Raw genomic sequence first — 26127 nt, forward strand, 5'->3', positions numbered from 1 at the left:
ATCAAGGGAAAGAGAAAAACGTTTTCAACCTCGACGTGATGGCGGTCCCATCATGTACAGAAAACCAGAGGTGATCATAACAATAGGGGGAGAACGTAAAACCAAACACATTGCAAAATCCCTTTTAACAACTAAGGGCAACAATGTCCCAGAAGTTCCTAGTGGATCAACAACAAAACCTGCATAGAATTACTAGCCCTCTAAAGATGACAGTGATCCTATAACCGACAAACAATTGATTACGATTTCTATTCCTGTATACCAGGTGCATTAATTAATTAATTACTGAATAAAGGAAGGATCCTGGTCCATTTAGCGACATTTCTGCTGCTTTCCTGGTGATTTCCAGATACTCTTCAGGGCTCAAGAGAAAAAGGCGAAGAGGGACAAGGGGCAACAACACACCGCTTCATCGGAAAAACATTCACCTAAAATTAAGGCGGGCAGGAAGTACGGAGCACCAAAAAAAAGGTAAAAGTACGTTCTAAGAAACCGCCATGGGGTCACCGAGAGGCAAACTTTGGTTTCCAGCCTAGAACGCACGTGCTCTCTGGAAATCCGAGACATTGATTGCCACAAAGAAAAGAACGAAGTAGAAGAGGCCATCAAGCGCGAATGTCTGACGGTAACCAATGCCCGGATTGGTATCACCTCTGCGAACTTGAGGTCAAAAACTCGCTCCAGTGAAAGTTATGGAACAATACGCGCTGAAGCTTTTTAACAGCAGGAAAATGAGAATTAGTTGGGTAGTACGTAGGATACGAAACCGGGCCGCCCCAACCAAATGTTACAGATGTTTAGATTATGGACGTACGTCTGCAACCTGCCAAGGACCTGACAGGAGGGCAACATGCCGCAGATGCGCGTTTGCCTTCAAATCTCACTGCAATTGGGGCGGCTAGGATTCATATCATACCCAACTAATTTTGATTTTTCTGCTGTTAAGAAGCTTCTTCGGAACTTCCACTACAACGAGCGGAGTATCGTGGCGCGTTTGATGAGAGCGTTGCGCACATTTTGCGGTCCGCATCCTACAGACCCATATGCATCGAAGTGCAACCGCTCATGAGCTAATCTAGTGTTCATCAGCGAACGGTACCGAAACAAGAACCCAGCTATATGGCACTCCGACATATTCAGTTCCGCTGCCATATGGGATCGGGACGGCTTTGTCTGAATTCAGTTTGTTTACAGGTAACGTTTTTCAATATCTATCTAACACCGAATGAGACGATGCCGGACTTTCGACGCAGGTTTGACGCTATGGGGGAGGCTATCTTGGGCACAGAGGGGCGGATCTTGATCGAAGGTGATTTCAATGACAGGGCACCTGAATGGGGCATGCCCGACCCAGACTCCACAGGGAAGTGAATTCTCCAAATAGCGGCCAGAGCAGGACTTGTAGTTTTAAACACCGCATCCACCCCTACGCTCCGGTGCCCAAGCTGCGAGGGAAGCATTCCCGAAGTAAACTTCCGGTCGGATTCACTGGTGTCGCTCGTGGGCATTGCTGTCGAAGTAGTTGACACAAACTCTCGATGTACACGTCGGCGCTCTTTCTGTGCATGGAACGTTGCGAAGGTGAATACTGGGAGGTTTGCCGAAACTCTTGGAGCAGGTACGTACTGGTGAACACTCCTGGAGGGTGTGGAACTGCAGGTGACATTATCTTAAATTCAATTAAGAACCTGATAACGACCACCTGCTGAGCTTTTATGCCCAGGAGGACATCAAGACGTTACAAACTGGGATTGGTGGGCGCCAGAAATTGCAGAACTCCGGAAGGAGTGTCACAAACACCGCCGCTTAACGCAATGTCGAAACGACCTTCTCCTGCCTCCTGTAACATTATCACAAAGTACAGACCAGCCAAAAGATGACTTCGAAGCACAACAGACAGGAGCAAAGCTCGCTGCCGGCTGGATTTGGCTGACGAGGTGAATGGGGGCCGTAGGGACTCGGTAACAAACTTGTAACTAAAAAAATCGGCATCCTGCGGAAATCCTGTTCACTTACGGCCGAGCAGACGGACCGCATCGTACGGGCACTATTCCCTGCTCATCCCCGTACGGGATGATTAAGGCAGCGCGGAGACCGCCGAGGATTGCCCCTTCTCGTTGGAAGGTGGGCAGGCTTGTGTGGATCGACAGGGATTCCCTAAACTGACAGTTCCCTTCCTCCCCTCCCCCGTTGATGAAAGGTATTCCCTGGCTCCTCCGGGCGGGAGAATTCGGGGACTAGCCCGAGGTAATGTGACAAACTCTACCATGCTAGCTCTCTGGCCAATGAGAGGTGTTTCGTTGGTCGTCCGACGACGTACCGTTGCGGGAGTCCAACACTCTGTGCGTAAATGTATTCACCTACCCTACCCAAAAAAAAATTGTAAAAATGATTCACAAAACACCTCGTTTCTCTAAGCTGGGTTCAGTAACAATTCTAGAATTGTTTTGAATAACTAAAACTGACATAAGTCTACCTTTATTAGTGAGAAGAATTCAATGCTACAGATGGAATAAATATTCGTCACTTATTTCTCTAAATGAATGCTTAATAAACTCAAAACATTTTCTTCATAAAATGTTTGTTAGAATGCCTGTAGCATAGGTGACATAATGACAAATTGCACGACGTTTTCAGATCACACGCATTTCAAAAGTTTAGCTGAATTCCAAATCGCATCCCCGAGCTTCTCAACGTACTCCGAATTACTCAAATCTCACACCGTGAAAATGCTGTTTACATCGGGTCCACAGTTTCAGTCATTCATCGAATTTTTAATTGCATTATTCATGTGCATACATCGTTCTTGTCACATATGGCGTGAGTACATTCAGTCACATAACATGAATGGTGCGATGCGTTCTTTGATATTGTAAACTTCAAATAATTGAAAAATTCAAATAGAGATGTATCTTTGAGGCAGGCTGCCAAAAAAACGGAAAGGGAGGAAGGACACTTTTGAATAAAAAATGCCAATTTCATTGTAATTATCCCAGGTATCCCCATAAATATAAAGATATTGTGGCGGTGCATCGAAGGCACGCACTTGGACGCCATTATGGATTCCCCTCCACCGCTGCATCTAATGGCCGCGGAAAACAGCTGACGGCCTGCCATAGACTGGGCGACAAATGTCAAGGAGGACTTCTACCGAAAACAAGGATGACTGAAGTCTCGACCGCCGGTCAGAGAGGAGACCAGAGAACAGAAAGAAGTATAAGTGCATTATAACAAAATAAATAATTAAAGCTCAGTAAAAGTCCTGATATTAAAACAACTATGATAGAACTATTAGAAGTTGAATTTGGAATATATTGTTATAATTAGCAATTCCTGTCTTTTAATTTTTGGGGAAAAACGGTTCCTCCAAAGTGGTGACTGCGTACGTTCGGACAGAACAGAACAGGTGACTCTTGATTATATAGGCGGGCGTGCTTGAGAAGCCGAATTTACGTCCAATTTGGAAAGTTTCAGCCACGTCAGGTTGGCTAAGGGTGAAACTTCATAGACGCCTGCTGTTGCCCTGCACCCGCGAAGCATTGGGACGCCGTAGTTTGTTATTTACCTAGCGCCTGAAAAGGGCACAGGCCTGCATATAACCGGCGGTAATCTCAACCAGGAACCCTTAATAGAAGAGCCTCGACCGCGTCAGCAACGGGGACTTACTCATTATCCTGTTCAACCCTGTAAGTCCTCTTAGGAACCCCGGGAAGATGATCTGCTGCCGAGGGCATTCTCGCAGACATTGTCGAGGAGCCGCAGAGTTTGTGTTGGATTAGTTCCTGAAGCTGGTCCTCAGGTTGTAGGCGGGTTGTGACCGGACAACATTCTTGATCGTTTAGAGTCCCGCAAGCATCGTAGAATCTACAATGGCTGATAAACTTACATAAGGAACAACACAACACAACCCACAGGGAAGCATCTCAAACATTCGGCACTCCATAACGAGCACAGGCAGGAAGTTATTCTTTTCTTTTTTTTATTATTCTCTTCTTATTATTTTTCATTATTTACTTTCTTTGTTGTGTTCTTTTTCTTCATTATTATTTTATTCATTATTCATTTTCTTTTTACTTTAATATTATTTATTCATTTTATTCATTATTATCTTATTCTGGTGAATTGTTGATTGTTTGATATTTGCTCCCTCCGCCAGACGGTTTTTTTCTGTGTGGCTGCGTGGTGTTCTTCCGCCCTTTCCTTTCGTTCTTTCCGCTCATCCCCCCTGACTCTGCTAAGGCATGTGCTGCGAGAAGATATCCGCGCAGGGCGCGATACCATGCTGGCGGCAGTCGTTGTCAGGGTGCCTCCATTTTGGCGATGCAATCCGGCTGCGTGGTTTCGGCAGTTGGAGGAGCAGCTGGTGCTGGCGGGCATCACGACGGACGCCACCCGGTTCAATCACGCCTTAATCGGTCTCGACGGGGAGACCATCGGGCTGATTTCAGACGTGCTTGAGGAGTGCTTCTACGACCGCTTGAAGGAGCAGCTAATAGGACGCCTTTCAGGAAAAACTCAATCACTTTCTGAAAGAGCTGTCACTAGGTTACCGTACCCCCAGCCAATTGCCTCGTGACACGAGACAATTGAGTGGGGATGAGGTTGACTCGGAGTTGCTGAAGTCACTCTGCTGCAACAACTCCCGGAGAGCATCCGCGCGATCTTGGCCTGCGCAGACTTGGGATCGCTGGATAAAATACGCGGCCGATTAAATACACGAGGTGTACACGCGCACTGTGGAAGTTTCCTAAGGCACAACTCGGGAAGTGGGGGGCCTCAAGTCGATGGTGACAACATTGGCGGAGGCGGTCACCAAGCTCGCTGGAACGATTGGTACTTGGCGCTCGGGAGGTATATCTCGATCGTAATCACGCTCAAGGTCCGCTTTCTAAAAGGAGCGTTCGGGTAGTCGCTCGCCGAGACCCTCATCGGTCTCGGTTTGTTGGTACCGCCGGAAATACGGAGCTCAAGTGACTAAATGTACGACCGGATGCACGTTTAGCGCAACAAAAAACTAGGCTCGTTGGATGCTTCCTGATCGACACGGACGCTGAGGTGTCGGTTCCTCTGTACTCTATGCGAGCACCCTAGTTCCGCAAAATTTACGTCTGGCGACCGCGAACTAATGTCCCATAAGCACGTATGGTTACAAGCAGGTGGACGTGAGTTTCGGACTGTGTCGAACGTTTTCGTGACGTTTCATTCTGACGGACATTAGCATCGCCATATTAGGCACAGAATTCCTGTGTCACTATGGGCTGTTGGTAGATTTGCAGAACAGGATATTGATACACCCCGCAACCTCGTTACATCAGGGAAAATGTCTACCTGCCAAAATACTCTTTCTATAATTTTCGAGGACGTTGTCGACCACCGCACTCACGCACTCCTCAGAAAGTCCCGCAACATCACTACTGAAAATAGTTTCTCCCAGCCGGTTAAGAACGATGTGCAGCAACACATCAACAGAGCCGGCTCTCCAATCTTCTCAAAGGTGCGTCCACTTTCACCCCAGAAGCTTGCTGTTGCGAAGAAAGAGTTCAAAGACTTAATGAAACCGGGTATCTGTAGACCATCCAATTGCTGTTGGGCTTCTCCACTTCATTTGGTCCCTAAGATAATGACTAAATTCCACTCATCCATGATTTTGCGCACCCGCTAACGAACTGCTGTATTTTTACGACCTTGCAGCCAAGGCGTATCTCCAAATCCTTGTCGCTCCCGAAGACATTTCGAAGACGGCTATCTACACAACTTTCGGAAACTTCGAGTTCACCAAGATGACTTTCTTGCTTGTGCAACGATGTTTCGTTTATAAGAATGATGTTCAGAATCGGAGCACCTGGAACGTATTGAGCGCATTTTTTAACGTCTCCTTGAGGTCGAACTTGTACTCAACGCTGAAAAATTCAAATCTCATTGGTGGAATGGAATTTGTATCGTGATTTGACGTCGGATACCAGTCGACGCAAGTGTGAATGAGTACCTGAGTCAAATCAGAGTATAATAATCTCGGGCTGACCACATTGCCTCTTATAATTCTCCTGTAATCCGGTAGAGTACCGTTACGGTCTTGAATGAAGTGCTCTAACACACTTCAAGACCCTGATCCAATTGGATTGTTGCACCAACGATTATAATTGTTAGTAACCCCTGACGGTATCCAACCTGTCCCAGACAAGGTTGAGGCGATTAAGAGTTTTCCACTACCAGCCACGGTGAAGGATCTGCGAAGGTTCTTGGACATGTCAAATCGTCGTTTCTTGCTCAGGGCCGCTCATCACCAAGCGATTCTGAATGCCTATTAGTCTGGGCCCAAAACTAAAGACTCCCACGAGGTTACGTGGACTGCTGAGGCCGTCCATGCTTTTGACACAGTCAAACAATAGCTTGTTGATGCAACACTGCTGGCACATCCTCAGCCAGATGCGCCTCTAGCTGTGTTTGTAGATGCCTTTGATACAACGGTAGGCCCCGCTCTTCACCAATAGGTGAATCAAACCAGTTCAACGCAATTACAGCGCCTACGATCGTAAACTACTCACCGCGTACCTTACAATTAAATACTTCCGTTTCTCCCTTGAAGGCAGGCCCTTACGTTCGCGCTTAGACAAAAGCCCGAAAAAGCGTCCCCTCGCATATTTCTGACATCCGAAAAGTGCCTGGAAAAGGCAACGTGGCTGCTGACGCTTTGTCTCGAATCTCGGAAGTCACAGTCCCCTCCGCGGTCGATTATACGGCAATCGCCGAAGCACAAAAAGACCACGCAGAAGGAAAATTCTAAATACAAATTCAAGGAGTTACGGAGTTTCGGCTCAAACTCTGCGATACCTCAGGTAAGAGACCCAGGCCATTCATTCCGGCCGATTTTCTCAGGAAGTATTCCATGCGATTCACAATCTTGCACACCTAGACATCAGGACGACTGATAAATATTTCTGGCCGTCCATAAACAAGGGCGTAAACTCTTGGGCCAGACAGTGCATCGCGTGACAGAAGTGCAAGGTCGACACGTTCGAAAGGAAGTAGGTGTATTCGGTTGGTCAACAAAGCGCTTCCACACCATCCATCTCGACATCATTGGCCCTTTGCGAGACACGCACGGATTCGAGTATTGCCTCAAAATCATGGACAGGTTTATGGAGTGGCAATACCTCTGTCTGGCATTACGACGCAAGCATGTGTTGAGGCCCTCTGTCAAGAGTGGATTCCGCGCTTTGAGTGCCAGCTGTTATCATCACAGGTCAGGGGATGCTCTTTTCGCGGAGTTAGGAAAGCTCCTTGGCTTCAAACGGCATAGGGCTACTGTATACTATCAACAGTCCAATGGTATGCTGGAACGGTGGCATCGGACACTGAAGGCCGCTCTAATGGCCAGCCCCGCGGAGATGATTTACGGGGAGAATATATTCCTCCTCGCTGACCCTATACTGGACATCAGAGCAGGGTTAAGCGAATCGGGAATGCTCTCATCAGGGCGGATACCCCTCGGAGGCCGTTGCAACCCCCATACGAGGGCTTCTTTAGAGTGCTAGAACGAGGCAAGCATCCTCCTCATTGAGGATGAAGGCCTTCGTTGAACCGGCGACCGCTCCGAAAGAAACGCCCGCAAAGCGTCAAACTCTCTCGACCAAATATCTTTTTCTTATTCGTCTTTATATTTCTTTAACGAGCAGTCTTAACTCGTCCCTTTGTTTTATGTAGTCAATCTGTTTGAGTAATTCTCAACATCTTTATAGATTATAGGCTCCAAACTGAAACAAAATACGACAAAAATTCGTATTTAATATTATAAATTCCGGAGTCACCCCAATACCTTTATACACTTATTGTCTTAATAACTTCAGTTCCAGGTTTAGTTATTCTAATTCGATTCCTATCACTACACCACAGATGCTCCATAAAAGACCCAACCGCCAATTCCCCTCGAGAGATTATCTCTATTTTTATATCTGGTACAAGCCGCACTAATTGCATTTTTCAAATATCTTTATCCAAAAATTAGCTCCTCTCAAGACAAACGGAACTGGTTGCATCTAAAAAAGGGTTGAATAAGTATGTCCGTGTGTTCAGTGAATTTTCGAACCACGAACTAAGATTGCATTTCAGGGCTCCAGTAATGTAAATCTACGATCCGGTTAACGATACTTTCAAACACATATCTAGTATCTTATAGATACATTTTTTCGTTTCGTATATCTTCCTGCTAGTAATGTTTTCGGGAAAGCTACATCCTTCACTCAGATGCGCTACCACTGTCACCAAATACGCTCTCCCATAAGTGCATCAAAAGGGACGACTGACATGACACTTAGATATCTCAAAAATTTTTACATTTTCCACACGAAAATAGATCAAATATGCAATGAACATCATCAATGAGAGCATTTTCGGGAAACTTCACCAAACCAGACTACATACTCGTATCTATTCTCTAATGAATTCTGAAGCGTATTCCACGTTTCAAATTAATGGGATACGGGCGGGCGCGAATGTGTGTTTGTTACTTTTCCGAGGAATTTCCATAAAACTGCATGGACTCACGAAACAGTAGTTAAGAGAACCCAAAAACAACATTTCAATTACCCATGCACGCACAAAGGAATGCACAAAGTAGATCGGCAAGCGGAGATCCTCGTCTCCGAGAAATAAACTATAAAGAGATCACCCCAGTGACTTCCAAAGTAGCAATATTGCTGTCAGGACATTTTTGAGGTAATTTTACGACACGGCAGGATCTATTGCCACTAATAACGAGTCCGCAATCGATAATTTCAAGGGTCGTAAAACTATCAGGGGATAGTTTATGACCAAGGCCTGAGCAAGGACCACAACCCTCGGGGCATGAATCCTTCCAACCCCTTTGAAATAAATCTTGAGATGAGCAAAGGATAAGCGTTTAGATCTTGATCGAGGGTTTGATAGATTGCATCATTAAACAAAGGGATCTTAAGAGGACTTCCTGCTGTGCTGTAAGGAGCAATGGAGATGTCAAGAGGTTATTTTTGATAACACACAAACGTTTTCATTAATTTTTGGGAGATAGATAGATGTATCCTTTTTTTTTTTGTGCGTACACGGAGGTGGAAAATCTTAGAGAGACACGTCCACCGCAGCTCCGCCGCCCGAACGTCGGAACTACAGCAGCCGCGTGTGGGATTCACACCCACTAAAAACCACCCCCCGGTCTCTCCAGCCCCAGCCCCGCGGGACCACCATTGAGGTATTACTTCGCGGGGTAGGTTTGCTCTTAGGCACTCATCCTTCTCCTATTTGCAGCTTTCCTCCTTCTTTGCTCCTTCAGCACCTCCTCCTGCATTTGGATGATTGCGGAGCCAACCGCAAGCCACTTCTTCTCGGACTCCAGCATCTCAGTAACCAAGCTCTCCGGGGTCCCGCTCCTGCCCAGCACCTGGTTTAAGCTCCTTCTCTCCATCGCAAAACGTGGGCAGTGAAACATCACATGCTCTGGATCCTCCGGTATGCCATCGCATCTGGGACAGTTTGGAGAATCATCCAACCCAAAGCGGTGCAGATACTGCCTGTAGCAACCACCGTGTCCCGTGAGGAACTGGGTAATGTGGTAGTTGGTCTCCCCATATTTTCGCTCAAGCCACACCCTAATGTTGGGAATGAGCCTGTGCGTCCACCGACCTTTCTCTGCGTTGCCAGAGATCAAGCGACTCTGACTTTGCCACATTTCTACGCTGTGCATGCCCCTCCGTACGTCTTGCATTGTACAGGACACTCATTTCTTTGGCCAGAATGTCAACCGGGATCATGCCTGCCACCACCAATACTGCCTCATCTGATGTGGTTCTAAAAGCACTGCAAACCCTCAAAGTCATCCGCCGGTAAATCGAGTTCACCTGCTCCCGTCCCTGAGAGCTTGCAAGCGCCTCTGCCCACACAGACGAAGAGTAGAGCAGGATGGAGCGCACCACTCCGGCTAGCACTAACCTCCGGCAATGTTTCGGTCCACCAATATTTGGCAACATTTTTGCAAGCGCCGAAGTGGCACTGGCTGCCTTTTGGCATGCATACTCTAGGTGTTCCCTAAAACTCAATTTGGTATCAATTATTACCCCCAGGTATTTGATAGCCGGCTTTGATACGACCGTATGTCCACCAGCCTCCACTTTTACTGTGTTATTTTTCCTGCGTTTCGTTATTAAGACCGCTTCCGTTTTCGCGTCCGCCAAGGTCAGCCCGGCCTTTTCTAGCCAGGACTTTACCGCTCTCACTGTTTCCGTTGCGTAAACTTACACATCTTCTGCATCTTTTGCTGCAACAACCACAGCTAGGTCATCAGCAAAGCCGACAATCGTAGTCCCCTCTGAGACGGGAAGAGCAAGCACCCCATTATACATGATATTCCACAAAAGGGGACCAAGTACCGATTCCTGTGGTACCCTGGCTGTGACAATGTACTCGTTGGGGCCCTCATCCGTCCCGTACCAGAGAGTCCTCTCTGAGAGGTAGTTTTCCACCAAATTCGCTAAGTATCCGGGAACACCTATTTCAGCCAACGCTCCTTTAATTCTATTCCAGTTGGCCGAGTTGAATGGGTTTTTGACATCCAACGCCACCACGGCACAGCGACCGCCAGAAATCAGTGCACCTTTTGCCAGGTTTACCACCATGCCAATTGCGTCCACCGTAGAGTGGGCGCGTCGGAAACCAAACTGGCGTTCCGACAAACCATTGCTGGCTTCGACGATGGACAGGAGTCTGCTGTAGATGACTCTCTCCATCATCTTCCCCATTGTATCCAACAGGCAGATAGGACGATACGACGCTGGGTTTCCAGGTGACTTGCCAGGCTTCGGAAGCAATACCAACTTTTGCTTTTTCCACTGGGCAGGGAATATTCCTTCTTTTAGGCACGCCTCGAAGGTGTTGGGGAAAAGGTCGGGCCTAGTCTTCACTGCCAGTTTCAAAGCTCGGTTGGGGATGCCATCCAAACCTGGGGCCTTGTTGTCACCGAACGTACCACATATTTCCTCGATAGTTACAGGCGGTATTGTGCCGTCATTTAGCTGGACAAAAGTTTGCCTTCCCCTATTTTCGTGGTGAGGGAACAGAGTGGTAACAATCTGTTTCAGGAGGCGCAGACAGGTCACCTGGGGTGATTTCCGCAGCCTTTTTATCACCACACTGTAAGCCTCGCCCCAAGGGTTTATGTCGTTATGGTCGCACAGCTGTTTGAAGCAGTTCTTTTTGCTCCTCCGAATGGCTTCCTTTAGGAGGCCACGCAATTGCTTGTGTACCTCCTCTCGACCGTCGCCACCGGGTCTTCCCCTGAGCGTCTGGCAAAGCCTCTTTGCCCGAAAACATGCGGCTCGCAAACTTGCGATTTCGTTGTTCAACCAGTAGTTGGGTTGCCTACTGGGGAGCAATCGCCTTCTGGGCATAGTAGCATCGCATGCTTCCGTCACCCATCATGTGATCTGGGTGGCTTTCCCTCCGGCCGTACCATTCAGGGATATGTCGGATTTGAGGACCGCGGAAAACGTATCCCCCTCGAAAGCTTTCACTGTCCAGCCAAGGAAACCACCCGGCATTCTGCGAAAACTCTTTTTCGAGCTCGATCCGCCCTTGATCTCTATGCGGATTGCCTAGTGGTCGCTTTGAGTATAGTCCTCACTGACATGCCAAGCGATTCTACTGGCTAAAGTAGCACTCACGTATGTCAGGTCCACTATAGACCCCAGGTCCTTCCCCGGAAAGTGTACGAAGACCCAACATTCGCCAGTACCACGTCCAACTCCGCGAATGCTTAGAGGAGAACACGTCCCCTGACATTAGTTATCCGGCTGCCCCATTCAAGAGCCCACGCATTGAAATCGTCTCCTATTATGATCGGCCAACGTTCTCTTGCATCCAAAACAAGAGCGGCGAGCATCCGCTCATACTCGACGAGTGTAGCACTGGGTGGAGCATAGCAGCTGTAGATATGGATGCCCTTCACCTTCGCTCTGATGAAGCCCTCCTCCGGGCATTCCACTATTTACTGGAAGCCTTGTTCTCCACAAGTCCACAGCGCTGCTTGGCCCGTTTGGTCTTTGACCCAAACGCTACCACCGTGGTTTCGGTATGGTTCACTTAGTATGGCCACATCGATGTTTTTCTCGCGGATGGTTTGCGCGAGTAGATCCTGCGCCGCCTCGCAGTGGTTGAGGTTGATTTGTATCAACCTCATCTGCGATTTGTGCTAAGGGCTCTCCTGTATTCTGGGCACCTGCTGCTGCCTGCAATGTGCCGATGGTCCACACCCTCCTTTCCTTTGCATAGTAGACAATTTGGGTCATCTCCGCAATCCTTGCTGATATGACCTTCCACTCCGCATCTCCTGCATTGCTTTGACCTGTCATTTGGGCTAGTGCATGCCTTCGCAATGTGACCAAAGCCAAGGCATCTAAAGCACCGTTTTAACGCCACCTGTTCCCTAAGGCGACACATAACCCAGCCTATTCTCACTCTCCCTGCTGCTAACAGTTTGAGTGCGTTCTCCACTGCTAGGCTGATGATGGCGGTTTGTGCTCCCCCATAGGCTTTCCTTAGCGTTTTCACCACTGATTCTTGTAGTCCGGCAAGATCGAACTGTTTCTCCAGCGCTTCGCGAACCTCCTCCTTCGTCGTGATTTCATCTATATCTTTGCAGATTATAGTGATCTCCGGCCTGCTAGCTCTTATGTCGGCTTCCTGCCCTAAAGTCTTCCCGATTTGGCTTAAGAATTTGTCCGCGGTTACATCCTTGGATTTCTTAAGTTCCAACATAAGATCTTCCTTCTGGGACCGTCGAATGCGGCTGACGCTGTCTCCCAAATTGGTGAGTTCGGGGTCTGCCTTCACTTTCCTGAGAATGTCGGCGTATGACCCTTCGCCCCGTTTGGAAATGAAAATCACTTCCGGTCTAATCTTCCTCCGATAATTTCTTTTCCGCGGTTCTACCTTCCTCCAAGCTTCCGCATCCGCCTTTGAAGGTTCGATCCCTTTTCTCGAAGTAGCCACTGCAGTATTTTCACTGGCAGCTTCAGATGTACTTTTCATGAACTCCGCCTTTTTGGGAGTTGAGTCCTTTTTTTCTTTTCGGGGTTTGCTGGCTGTTGAGTCATTCAGCTTCTCACGCAGCCTTTTCCCCGGTTTCTCCCCTTTTGTATTTTGAACCGGCGTTACTTGAGTTGCCTGGTTCACTTTTCCAATCCGCGACTTCCCTACTCGTTCATCCTGGGCCTTGCTGTACGTCAAACGGATGCCTCTTATCATGGCCTTTATATTTTGGTGAATGTTCCTGCGCTCCTTTATAAACTCACACAGCTCCATGATCTTTTTACCGAGGGCAGTAAAGGCAGCTCCAGACTGATCATTGCTCAAAACATCGCTCGGGTGAATCGGCGTCAGTGATTCTTCCTCATCGAAGACTCCCGCTATACGCTTCCCACTGGGGGTAGCGATCGTGGGGGCTTGTGCCCGTGTGGGAGGGGCTCTGCGAAAAATCGAGCTCCTTCTGAACGGATCCATCACTGGAGCCAGTTCAAGTTCCTCCCGTACGCTTGTAACATTAGATGCCACAGTAGCCAAGATTCCCACTACTGAGGCACTGCGGTCGTTGGATATCGACGGCCGGGAGCCCGCTTGCTCACTCCCAAAAACCGCCGGTACTGGGTTTCCGAGGCCCTGCACCGTAACTTCATTCTTCTTGAGCTCCTCCATGTTTGGTTTTATTTCTGGGTATCCTTCCCATAGCCAATTTTTTTCCACGGATGGGCGTTTACTTCCCACCTACCCGGCCTGCGCATAAACATGCCCATACACGGACATCTCCGGATGCGTGCATGTACATGGCCATGACACATTCGCCGAACATACCCTTATCCGCACGAATGGAAGCGCCTGATGGGAGATTTGGCAACTCCACACCCCTTTGAAATAAATCTTGAGATGAGCAAAGGATAAGCGTTTAGATCTTGATCGAGGGTTTGATAGATTGCGTCATTAAAGAAAGGGATCATACGAGGACTTCCTGCTGTGCTCTAAGGAGCAATGAAGATGTCAAGAGGTTATTTTTGATAACATACAAATGTTTTCATTAATTTGCTGGAGATAGATAGATATATCTAGCAAATATTTCAACTGTTTCATTTCAAATATTACTCACCTTTACTATCCTTATTACTAAAATTAAGTGCTCTAGAAAAATGTTCATCTACGACGGATGCTGTATCGCCACTATAATGTGTAAAAACAACGCAGGATGCAGATATATATTGGGCTCGTGTCCCACTCCCACTTCCATCCAAATGATGATCTTTCGCGGGTACTCCATGATGATGAGGTGAATCCGGTCCCGATGAACACGAAGAGTCATTATGATGGCCACCAACAATTGTTCCTGAAACGGAAATTATTTCGGTTATTTAACAAAACAAGATGAGCATAAAGATGGATAGTTTGAATAGTTTAGATAGTTTATCCAACGTCTGGGGTTAATTAAATATTCACTTTAAATGATCCAACACTCTGGGAAGGCACCTCACCTCATCTATATCCATAGTGTATTACTACAAAGCTTGATGATTCTAGGACAAACATAAGGGGGGTTTCCAGTCAATTTCTAACTTTATTTAAACAGATATGGAAGATATTTTGAGCGCTAGGGACCATGTAGTGGCAGCTTCGTATTTTTTTTTTAGATTTTTCGGTTGAGTAGTTTCTGAGAATGAATCCGTGAAGAAAATCATCAATTTATAGCACCCCCACTTCCAGTCTTTCCAAAAAATGTCAAAATTAACACCGGCTTCGGAGAGGACTAATCGATACCATTTCATTTAATACCCCACATGACTATATTCGGTGAAAGAAAATTTACAACCCCCTTTTGGATATACGCGTGTCAATACCAGTAACCATTTCTGAGAAAATGGAACAGACAGAGAACGGATCCTCCGATATAACACCGATAATGCACCTCAGGAGGAGATTGGCCCCGTCGGTGTCCGGGGGTTCCGAAAATCATGTACAAGGGCGTACTTAACTTTCCGGTTCCAGAGGAGGCCTACGTTGATGATATGGTAGGTATATATAGTGGTCGTGTGGTCGCAAAGGCAGATCATCACTTTCCAATTTTGGGAATGCCGCTGCATATTTTATGGGGCGCACATAAACTGAGTTCAGTCTGCAGAAGGACAGCCTTAAGGGTGTGTTCTGCCTCCAGGAACGTCTCAGATGATACGGCGTTCGTCATCTCAGTAATAGTGCCGATCGACATTTTGCCAGACGAGATGGCGAAAATATATACACCACCAAGTCCATCTTTGCTTTATGGGAAGCAAAAAAACCACGAAAGGGATAGATCTTTAACTAGATATCAACAACGATAGCAACACGCAAAAAAGCATCGTTGGGCACACTGGTTGAACCCTAGCATCAGGAAATACCTGGGAAAAAAACATGGGGAGAACACCCAGTTTTTCACCATCAATACCTGATTCTCCAAATTACGATAGACCCCTGAGGATCCAGCACACGTATCCTTCCAATGGCCGAGGTTGGTAGAAAAAAGAAGGTACTTAGGGGAAGCTCTAGATAAAATACTATCACTGAAAAACTTTATCCGGAGAATGGTAGCCAAGAAGATTAGGATGCCACGAACTCCATGATATCAGTGATTCAAAGTAAACTATTAAAAGAAAGAGAGAGAAGAAAGGAGTCACGATCCCCACGGATAGAAAAAAGGAAACCTGGCTAAAGTAGGCTAACTAACAGCTAAAGGTGGTCCAACAGGGGAAGGCGTGGTTTTATTGGATAAAAATCCCATTCACTGGAGTGTCCAGGCCAGTGCCTTTTGAAGATTTTCACATGCATGAAAAAAGGCAGACAGACAGACAGATTGGCAGACAAACATCTACCGTCAGGTGCGACCCTGGTTGGCGAATTGGGGCATGATGTGTAAACATATGTTGATGTACTTTTTTTTTCTGGCTAGCGTTTGGTTATCTCTAATGCGTGGACGAAAATGGCTATGGGAACGATACCCAAAAAATAAAACCAACATGGAAGAAGTGAGAAGAAGTGAAATTACGGTGCAGGGGCTCGGAACCCCAATATCGGCGGTTTCTAGGAGTGAGTAAGCGGGCTCCTAGCCATCGATATCCCTCGATCACAGTGTCCCGGCGGTGGACAACTTCGCCACCGTGGAATCAAATGCTACAAGTCATTTAAATTTGGAGAAATAAGTGTTCAAGCGAAGCAAGGCCTTCCTAGGAAGGCAGTTTCGAGACCCACCGCATCTGCCCAAGAAGAACGACCGCTGGCGACGCTACAAGATCAAGGAATTGCCCCAATCAGGAGGAGATATTCAATTCTGTTATCTGCACCAATCCCAAAGACGGCAAAAAGTCTGAAAAGTACATTAAAAGCTATGGGTGACGGAGTGGTTATGGGGGTCAGGACTGATAGAGAATAGAGCTTTGACATAGAGAAACTACCCTCCATGTAGCTTGGAGCGAAAAATAGCTGACTTGTCCAGGTTTACCAAGGGCAAGCACAACGTGCACCAAGCTATTAAAAACATGGTGAGAGGCATTACGATCTTCTACAGTACGTCACAGGAGAAGGAAAGAGCACCCAAATACTCCTTGGCGGCGGGTTAAAGCTGAAACCCGCCTTCCAAACAGTGTCACAGGCGACCCAAATGGCACCCAACCGTGGTGTTATCGACCTGGCGCCATATAGAAGAGGAATCAGCAAGCACCTAAAAGGAAAAAAGTCACACTATTAGTTCTAAAGGACGGAGTTAAAAGTATGGAAAGGAAGAAGCCTGAGCCCTTAGTGCAATCGTCGGTAACCAAAGCGAAGCCTAGGGGAACAGAAAATGGTGGGTGGTCCAAAGTAATTCACAAAACCACGAAAAAGAAATCGTAGGTGCGAATTCGCCCAGAGGCAATTGTTATCTCCAACAAGGGAGATACTAAAAAAGTCAAAGCTCCGAAGGACCCAGAAACATAGTACCTAAGAACGGCAGAGACAAGACGAGGTAGAGAAAATCATATTCAAATGAATTGCAAGGCTAAGATGAATCCACGACTCGCTAACTTGAGGGAAGTGTTGAAACTCAAGAAATCCAGATGTGTAACTTTAGAAAATTTCTTCAATCAAATTGAAACTTCCTTAGGACGGGTAGGCAGTATAAGGATTAGCAAATAGGAGATAGTCAAAGCTATGAAAAAGGAACCCGTCCTTACCAGACTGCAGGAATCAGCAGTATGCTCAGAAAATACTATAATGGGGCTCAGACCTCTACCAGCACCCAACCCGTGGAGACAGTATTGAAAATATATTATACAGGGTGCGGCAGCATAACTTCCTTTTTTAAAATGCGCGCCACTCAGTTAGTTGATGTCATAGCGGAGTGCTAGTGGTCTCGTTCAAGAGGAGATACTGTAAAGTTTTGTCCCGACACGGTTCAGTCGCCATCATGCGTTGGAATAGTGAGGAGCGTGCCTTTGCCGTTGAGGTTTACTTTTCAAGCGGATGTTCGGTTATTGCAACACAGCGTGCATTTCGGAATCGCTTTAATTTAGCCCCGTTGGCTCCCGTCCCAGATCGCAAATCAATTGTTACATGGGTCACTACATTCAGACAAACTGCAAGTGCGACAAAAGGAAGAACTGGAGTCCCTCGGCCCGTTAGATCACCTGAGAACATTGAAGCAGTGAGAGCGTCAATGTTGCAATCGCCACGGCGTTCTGCGCACAAACATGAATCTGCCCTTGGCCTATCCGATCGTTCTGTAAGAATAATTCTTCGTGATGATCTTCATTTTCATCCCTATAAGATGGCGATAGTGCAGGAACTTTCAGAACGTGACTTCAATTCTCGGATGAACCCGTGTGAGCTTCTTCTTGATGTCATTCCCGAGGGTGCTATTGTTTTTTTTTAGCGATGAAGCCCATTTTCATTTGTGTGGGTCGGTTAAGAAACAAAACATGCGCTACTGGGCTGACACCAACCCTCGAGAATTGCATCAAAAGCCTTTGCATTCACCCAAAGTCACAGTGTGGTGTGCAATTTCCTCAGCTGGAATTATTGGTCCCTGGTTTCTTGAGGAAAATGAGATTACAGTGACAGTGAATTCGGACCGGTATGTAAACATGCTACAGAATTTTTTTTTCCCACGGCTAGAAAATTTGGATTTGGGGGACACTTGGTTCCAACAAGACGGTGCAACAGCACACACTCCAAGACCATCGATGGCTGTTTTGAGGGAACACTTTCCAGAGCGCCTTATCTCAATTAGAGGCGATTTGGAATGGCCGGCACGCTCTCCCGATCTGTCCCCTTGTGATTTTTTTCTATGGGGTTTTTTGAAATCCCGTGTTTATGTGAACCGTCCAAGAACCCTACAAGATTTGAAGACCAACATCCAAGAAGAAATTGCCAACATAATACCTGCTATGCTAACAAGAGTCATGACAAACGCCAGAAATCGGAAATCGGTACTAATCGATAATATTTCATTTGTACCCCATACATATTCGGCGAAAGAAAATTTAGAAGAATACGTGATCTGGAGGAGAACCCGAAAATCGTGAAAAAAGGAGGAACTTAGAGTCAACTTTGGTCAAATGTTACCACCGAAAAATTTTACAGGAGAAGGTTACCAGGAGGATCATCTCCACGATCGCAACGATCCAAAGCAAACTGCGAAAAATGGCAGAGGTAAGAAAGGGTAAATCTAAATTCAAGTACTTGATCAGGATGAAAGCACACAAGCCTTTAATTTGTTTAAAGCTTAGGTGAGACTGCCTAAACACTGCCTAAACAGCCATATTCAGTTTGATTTTTTTAGAAAAGTCAACATTTTCTGGTCCGTCAAACCGGATACTGAACGAGTTGGAGAAATTGTTCTCTGCCGCAATCTTTGCGCTCAATATTTTCCACCGTGTAAATTGAACAAATCAATTTGGTGCAAAAGAGTGGCAAGACTCCGATACTAGAGAGCTTAAAAGTACCCATCCGTCAGTATCCTTGTAGATCCGTGACGTGACAAGATGACCAAGGAGGTGATCTTAGTACAGCGGGATAATTTCGCCAGTCTGCACAGACTGAGCCGAAATCATTTGAAGGACAGCAAGGAGAGGCATTCCCTTGGCTATTTCCAAGCCAAAACACAACGGCTGGAGGAACTGTGACAGGTTTGCCAGAAACGACATGGAGCAGTCCTGGATGACCTTTCAGGAGATTCCAGTAAACAGAAGTCCTACTTGGAAGAGTATGAGAGCGCCGAAAAAACGTATTTAGATTTGCTCACTCGTTTCAAGTCGAGCTTGGCGGCATACCAGCCCATCACGCAACATACGGACAGCAGCGGTTCAGCGGCAACGAACCGGGTGCAATTGGAAAGATTATCCCGAAGTTTGATGCTGCAAGAGTCATTCAACATCTCGATGTGAACAACGAAAATTACGAGGCAGCAAGGCACATGCTGCGAGAACGGTATGACAACAAGCGAGCCATGGCATGGAATTACTTGTGCAAGCTCCATAACTGGCCAATGACAAAGGAAGATTCTGATTCCTCCATCAAACGAGTAATGGACGCCACCGCAGAGTTCATCGCTAATATGAACAGTATCGGCGTCAACACTGAGCATTGGGACTTATTGGTCATTTTCGAAACAACTCAGAAATTGGACCAACAATCTCGACGATTATGGGAAGCATCACTGGGTGCTAACGCAGAGTTACCCACTTTGAAATCGTTTTTGGAGTTCCTGACGAGTCGGTTCAGGACACTCGAGGCGTTGAACATTCCTCGGAAAACTTCTAAGGTTGACTCACTGACGACTACAACGACAAAGGCATGCAGCATTTGCACCATCAGTGCGACAAGTTCAGAGAGATGGACGAGCAACAACGGAAAAATGAAGCAAGGAAACAAAACTTGTGCTTTAACTGCTTGAAGAAGGGACATGGCGTCAACCAATGCCCCTCGAGTGGCAGGTGCCGGACATGTTCGAAGAAGCACCATTCGTTACTATATAACAGTGAAATCAAAAGCATTTCAAAAAAATTGACAGTCGATGCTAAACTATTCATCCCGGCTACCCAAGCGTTGTTGGCTGGGGATGGAACGCAGGATCAAACAGTACTACTCAGAACCGCTCGAGTTGTTGTACAGAGTGTTTCGGGCGAATTTGTGACTTTGAGAGCTTTAATAGATTCTGGGTCGCAAAGGAGTTTCATCACGGAATCAGCAGTTCAATTGCTTGGTCTACGAAGGCGGTTCTCAAAGATACATATATGCGGAATCTGAGCAGATACAAGAATGCAGAGTAGAGGCAGTGTGGAGTTAGTGATCAAGGGAAAGTATGGAGACTTCACAACCAACGTGTCAACTTTAGTACTACCTACCATAACGAACTTGCATTCGTCAACCCAAACGCCAGTCAAGCTACCAGCGGGACTATCAGTCAAAAAATTAGCTGACCCCCAATACGGAACTCCAGGGCGAATCGACATTGTGCTTGGAGCAGACACCTACAACGAGATCGTGTTAGGAGGGTTTAAATTACAGAAATGGGCAGCAAATCACAATAGTCTGTTGGAGTCAATTCCTGTTTCCGATAGAGAAGCGAATCCACCGTTAAGCATCGACGAGGAAGATCACATCAAGACGCTAGGACTACGATGGCATCCAGCAAGGGATTGCTTTTTCTTCAATGTTACCTTAGAGGAGATCACAGGTACTGTGCTCACGAAATGACAATTGCTTTCTGAGGTAGCGAAATTATTCGATCCAATGGGATGGTTGCAGCAGTGTATTGCCGTAGGGAAAATAATGATGCAGCAGTTGTGGTTACAACACAGAATCTGGGATGAACCAATCACAGAAGAACTTGATGCGATATGGCAAAACTTCCGTTCACAGTTACCGGTTCTCCAGGAAATTACTATTCCAAGGTGGCTACACTGTAGTGATACTGCAGCTATTCAAGTCCATGGATTTTGTGACTCCTCAGAAGCAGCATATGCGGCAGTCATCTACGTACGCATTGAGGAACGTGACGGTTTCACAAGTGTTCAACTCATAACAAAGTCGCACCGTTTAAGGTCCAATCGATTCCACGGTTGCAGCTGTGCAGCGCTGCGCTCTTGTGCGACCTGATGTCAACTACTTTAAAAGCCCATGGTTGGAAGGATGTCATTCCCTATTATTGGACAGATTCCAGCAGCTAAATGGAAAGTGTTTGTCGCCAATAGAGTCAGCCACATTCATTCCTCCTCCGATTCCAAACAATGGCGACATATAAATAGCAAAGCAAACCCGGCAGATGTCGCATCTCGTGGAATTTTCCCCAACATTTTGAAGAATCATGTACTGTGGTGGAGCGGCCCGGATTGGTTAAAGGAACATCAAGCCAAGTGGCCAAAATCCAGATTCATATGCAACAAAGCAGTCACCAATGTAGAAGTACGACAAAAGGCAGCATGCTTCACAACTATAAAGGCAGAAGAAAAGGAGAATTTAACGCAACGATTCTCATCATTCACGAAACTCGTAAGAGTCATCGGTTACTGCAGAAGATGGAGGTCTAACTCTCACAACCCCGTTTTTAAAGTCAGATGAGCTCCGACAAGCGGAAACCGCTCTCAGGATGATTCAGCGAGAGGCATTTGCAGATGATATCAATCTACTCAACGCCAACAAACCCTTGGCCAAAACTAGTTCGCTGATTAGGTTAACACCGTTCCTCGATTTAGAGCAGATTTTGAGGGTTGATGGAAGGATACAGCAGAGTGCTGTAAATTTCGATACAAAACACCCTATACTACTACCCCGAGGACATATGGCTAATCTGGTCATAAAACATTACCATCATCTAATGCTGCATGGTCCCGTTCAGCTAGTACACTCGACGATTCGTACGAAGTACTGGATCATTGACGGGCTCACGGCCGTGAAACAATTCGGGAGGAAATGTACCCATTGTTTCAGAATGAACGCCAAGCCGAGTCAACAACTGATGGGAATACTGCCTCAGGAACGAGTACAGCCAGGAAAACCTTTTGCTCGGACGGGCATTGATTACGCTGGGTCACATCACAGTTAAATGGAGTAACGGTAGAGGGACCAAGACCACCGACACCGACTTATTTCGAAGATCTGTCCTTTGCCAAACAACGGGGAACATACAGTAGAGCCAACGACTGCTGACATTGGTATCCACCCAAATCGTCAGAAAAGGAAACAAAAATCCCGGTCTGTAACATCAAAAATGTCCAAACTGATGACAAATTTATTCGCTTTATTAGTTTGTGTCACAGGGGCAAAAGGCAACTATACCATCAAGCACCCTGAACCAGGGATATATGTCGAGCATTTGGGTCAGGTCCGACTAATAAAGGGACAATTCCGGTTGGACGTCAATATCTCTAGTGAAGAGACCATGTCTGACCTAGAGCACACTCGACAGATATATCAGAATATGTCCAATATCTGTAAAGAAGGCCTACGATTACACCCAAATATGCGGTGTGCGGAGCTTGTGACTCAACCTGAACAAGAAGTCAACATAACAATAGACGCTATCAGTCCATGGGTTAAAGTGAGGAGTCAACGCGGTCTCCTAGGAAATCTACTGCAAGGAATCTTCGGAGTGAACGACGAAGTCTACGCAGACATCGACAAACTGGATGAAAATCAAAGGCAGGTCATCAAGACTTTGGAACACCACGGCAACCTGTTGGTAAGCACTACCGCACTTGTGAAAGAGACTACCTCTGCATATCCACTAACTTGTACACGTCGTGCTGGCTTCTGGCTAAGAACCCAAATACTCTATAAAAATTCGAGATTTGGACTACTTAACAGTAAAGTCCGAAGTAGAAAAATCAAGCTTCAATATCCGGAGGTAACCAACGCCCAAATTGCTACCACCTCTGCGAATTCTAGATCAAAAACTCGTTGTGGTGGAATTTGACAAATAGGATACGATTTCGGGCAGTCCCAATCAAGTGATTGAGATACTTAGATTATAGGCACATGACTGCAACTTGCCGGGGACCTGACAGGAGAACAGCATCCCGCATCCTGCCTAAGTGACATTATCCTTCCTAGGTAGAAGCCTCGAGAAACCTTCCCTAATGACTAATACACACCGGGACACAATGGGAGTCCTCGGAAGACGACAATTCTTTCCCGATGTCAATTGCGAGATGTGAGCCTAGCTCTACCAAGGTGCCAGCTATGACGTGTATCAGGAGTCAATCGTTTCGGGACGGATAATATGCATTGAACGTGGACACGAACTTTTGAGCACCAAAAGAAAAAGTGGGAAGCCGGAGAAGGACTAGACCGCCAGCTCTATTAATTCAGCCGACGGAAAGCCAAACCTTTGCGAAAGTCCTGAGTGAAATTTTTTGTAGGATCAATCCTGAAGACATCGAAGCAACAAACAAAGGTACGTCCTATGAAGCAGGTAAGGGATTATTGGGAAAGAAAACTCTGGGTTCTGGCTTAGAACTCACATGTTCTCTGAAATTTGAGATGTTGACTACTTCACAGAAAAGTCCGAAGTGGAAGAGAAAATAAAGCGTAAATGTCCAGAGGTAACCAATACCTGCATTGTTATCACAAGAAAGAATTGGACAGTCAAAATTGTCTTCCCCGGAAAGGAATTTCACAAAATCCGTCTCTTGAAGCAACGCCTAAACGACTGAGAAAAGGGATATAGCACGGATAGGGAATGACAGAGTATAGATCAAAAGTATCAAAAGAAAAAACCACAGCGCGATATACAGAAGCAAACCTCGCTGCTGGCACGACCTAGTCGATGAGGTGAATGGCGAGCCCCCCCCCCCCCCCCCGCAATCCTTCCTATAAAAAAAAGGAGGGGCCACAACCAGTATCCCGGCAGACCTATTTAAACTGCGGTTCAACATCGAGTAGACCTAATCCTCGGCACATTCAGCGCTTGACCGAAGGCTCGCGCTGATCAGCAATAGGAAAGGTTTAGATTAGTTATAACTTCCGATGCTTGTAAAGTCTTATTAGAATTTAAACGCATATCTCCTCCTTTGCAAGCAAATTTTCATTTTCACAAAAACGTAGTTATTTCGGACGCAATTTATTCCCTTCTTTAGTACTTAGCTACCGAACGTAATTAAGCACAGAAGAAGGGAGCACCTTAGCTTAGGTCCGTTGATGAATCGAAAGCGGGGTGATGCTGACTATTTCTTGACCCATAGGCACTGAAGTTTTGAGTCAAACTTCCAGAAGATTGGGAATGCTAGATCTCCTGAGTGCATATTTTGCAAAGTGGTTGGGGACGAGCCGATCACACCCTTTTTTCGACGACTTTATTTAAACCTAGGACAACTCTCTCTAGATAACATTGTTGGGTGATGCTAAGGAGTGTTGACAGGTGGAACCGTGTTGGGCATCACGTTCGGATTCTCCCTCTCTCAGAAGAGCTTGCACGAAGTTATGTGGTAAACGGTTTAAGTCTAGTTCCCTGATAACGGGGAGGTGTTTAGTTGGTTATCCATACTGTACCGTTGGGGGAGTCCAACCCTCTGTGCGTAAACGCGTTCACGTACAAAAAAGAGCTCTCCAAACAGTAAAGCCAAACATATTTTTATATGTATACAAGGGTACTAACGGAGGGGGGGGGGGGGCGACAGGGCAAGCATAAGGATTTACAAAGAGGGTTGTGGACGCATTCGAGAAGGAATTCGACCTCATCGAACTGCAGCAATCACCGGCAAAAATGCTCAGAAAATACTATGATGGGACTTAAACCTCTATCAGCACCCAACTAGTGGTGGCCAAATGGAATTGAAGTCCTGTTACAGATTTCTGAACGACCATATAATAAAAACATATTCCAGTCCGAATGCAGAAAATGCGGGGCAAGGGATTATATATGATGAAATCCGCGCACGGTTATTGGCAGCCAACAGAGCCTATTTCAGCTTACAAAAACTATTTCGCTGGAAACGTCTCACCACGTCTCAATTTTGTACCGACAAGCCAAACATACTCTCACTTGCATCCAGTAAATTAAATGTCATGCAATTTTTATTGGCAGTCGGGAAAAAATGTACCATTCGAACGCCTATAGCCACATTAAGATGGCGCTACCATAGATATCCCTCTTGAAAAAGTCATGTTTACTTTGAGACAGACTGTGTATATGTAGAAATTGAAGAGCTGACCCAAATTGCACATCGTGCATCGTGATTATTGACATCAGTAGCAGATGCCAGGATGCCAAAAAACCTCTGAAATCAAAATAAGAATATTACAAGTCGGGAAACCGGAAGCTCGACGCTTCAGGTACGAAAGGTTTTGTGTATTTCTTAGTATGTAGCACGTAATATATGCATATGTCCACTTTCGGGTGATATTGGCATTGATAGTCTTCAATTTTTAAAGAAGCAACAATCTCGACGTATTATAAATTTGTTAGTAATAGTACGATTTCCATCAAACTTGGTATGATTATGCTCCACATTATAGCCTACATTACTGGTTTCCAGCCAATTACAAAAAATTATAGTAATATACTATTATTAACTTTATTTGAACAGATATCGGTATGAAAGGTATTTCGGAGCCAAGGCACCATACAGTGGCAGCCTCCTGATTTTTTTTTAGATTTTTCGGTTTGGTAGTTTCTGAGAATGGCCCCCTTAAAGAAATGATCACTTTCAACCCCCCGCACTCCCCACGTTTCCAAGAAATGTCAAAACTAAGACCGGCTTCGAAAAGTACTAATCGAGACCTTTAATTTGATACCCCATATGACTATATTTGATGAAAAAAAATGTTACACCCCCCTTTTGCATGTATGGGGACCCCCCCTTAAATTCAACGTAAAAGGATGTAACTCACTGTATGTGTGAGCGTTCACAGTTCCCACCTTTCTACCAAATTTGGTGTCAATCGCTATAACCGTCTCTGAGAAAAATGCGTGTGACGGACAGACAGACAGACAGACAGACAGACGGACAGACAGACAGACAGACAGACGGTAAACCGATTTTAATAAGGTTTTGTGTTTACACAAAACCTTAAAAAAGGAAAGGTTTCCAATTTAACTATAGAATTTTATTTATG

At 46.0% G+C, this 26127-nt stretch overlaps 1 protein-coding gene across 2 annotated transcripts in view; it reads right to left on the minus strand.

Moving 5' to 3' along the window:
• LOC119647139 (protein vestigial) overlaps positions 1 to 26127 on the minus strand; it is a 129933-nt gene that overhangs the window by 60863 nt on the left and 42943 nt on the right. For both annotated transcript variants that reach the window (XM_038047932.1, XM_038047931.1), the window contains exon 3: positions 14162 to 14395. In XM_038047932.1, the coding sequence (XP_037903860.1) occupies positions 14162 to 14395 (234 nt within the window). The remainder of the gene's footprint in view (positions 1 to 14161; positions 14396 to 26127) is intronic.

This window comes from Hermetia illucens, chromosome 1, assembly GCF_905115235.1.
Source record: "Hermetia illucens chromosome 1, iHerIll2.2.curated.20191125, whole genome shotgun sequence".
NCBI classification, from domain to species: domain Eukaryota; kingdom Metazoa; phylum Arthropoda; class Insecta; order Diptera; family Stratiomyidae; genus Hermetia; species Hermetia illucens.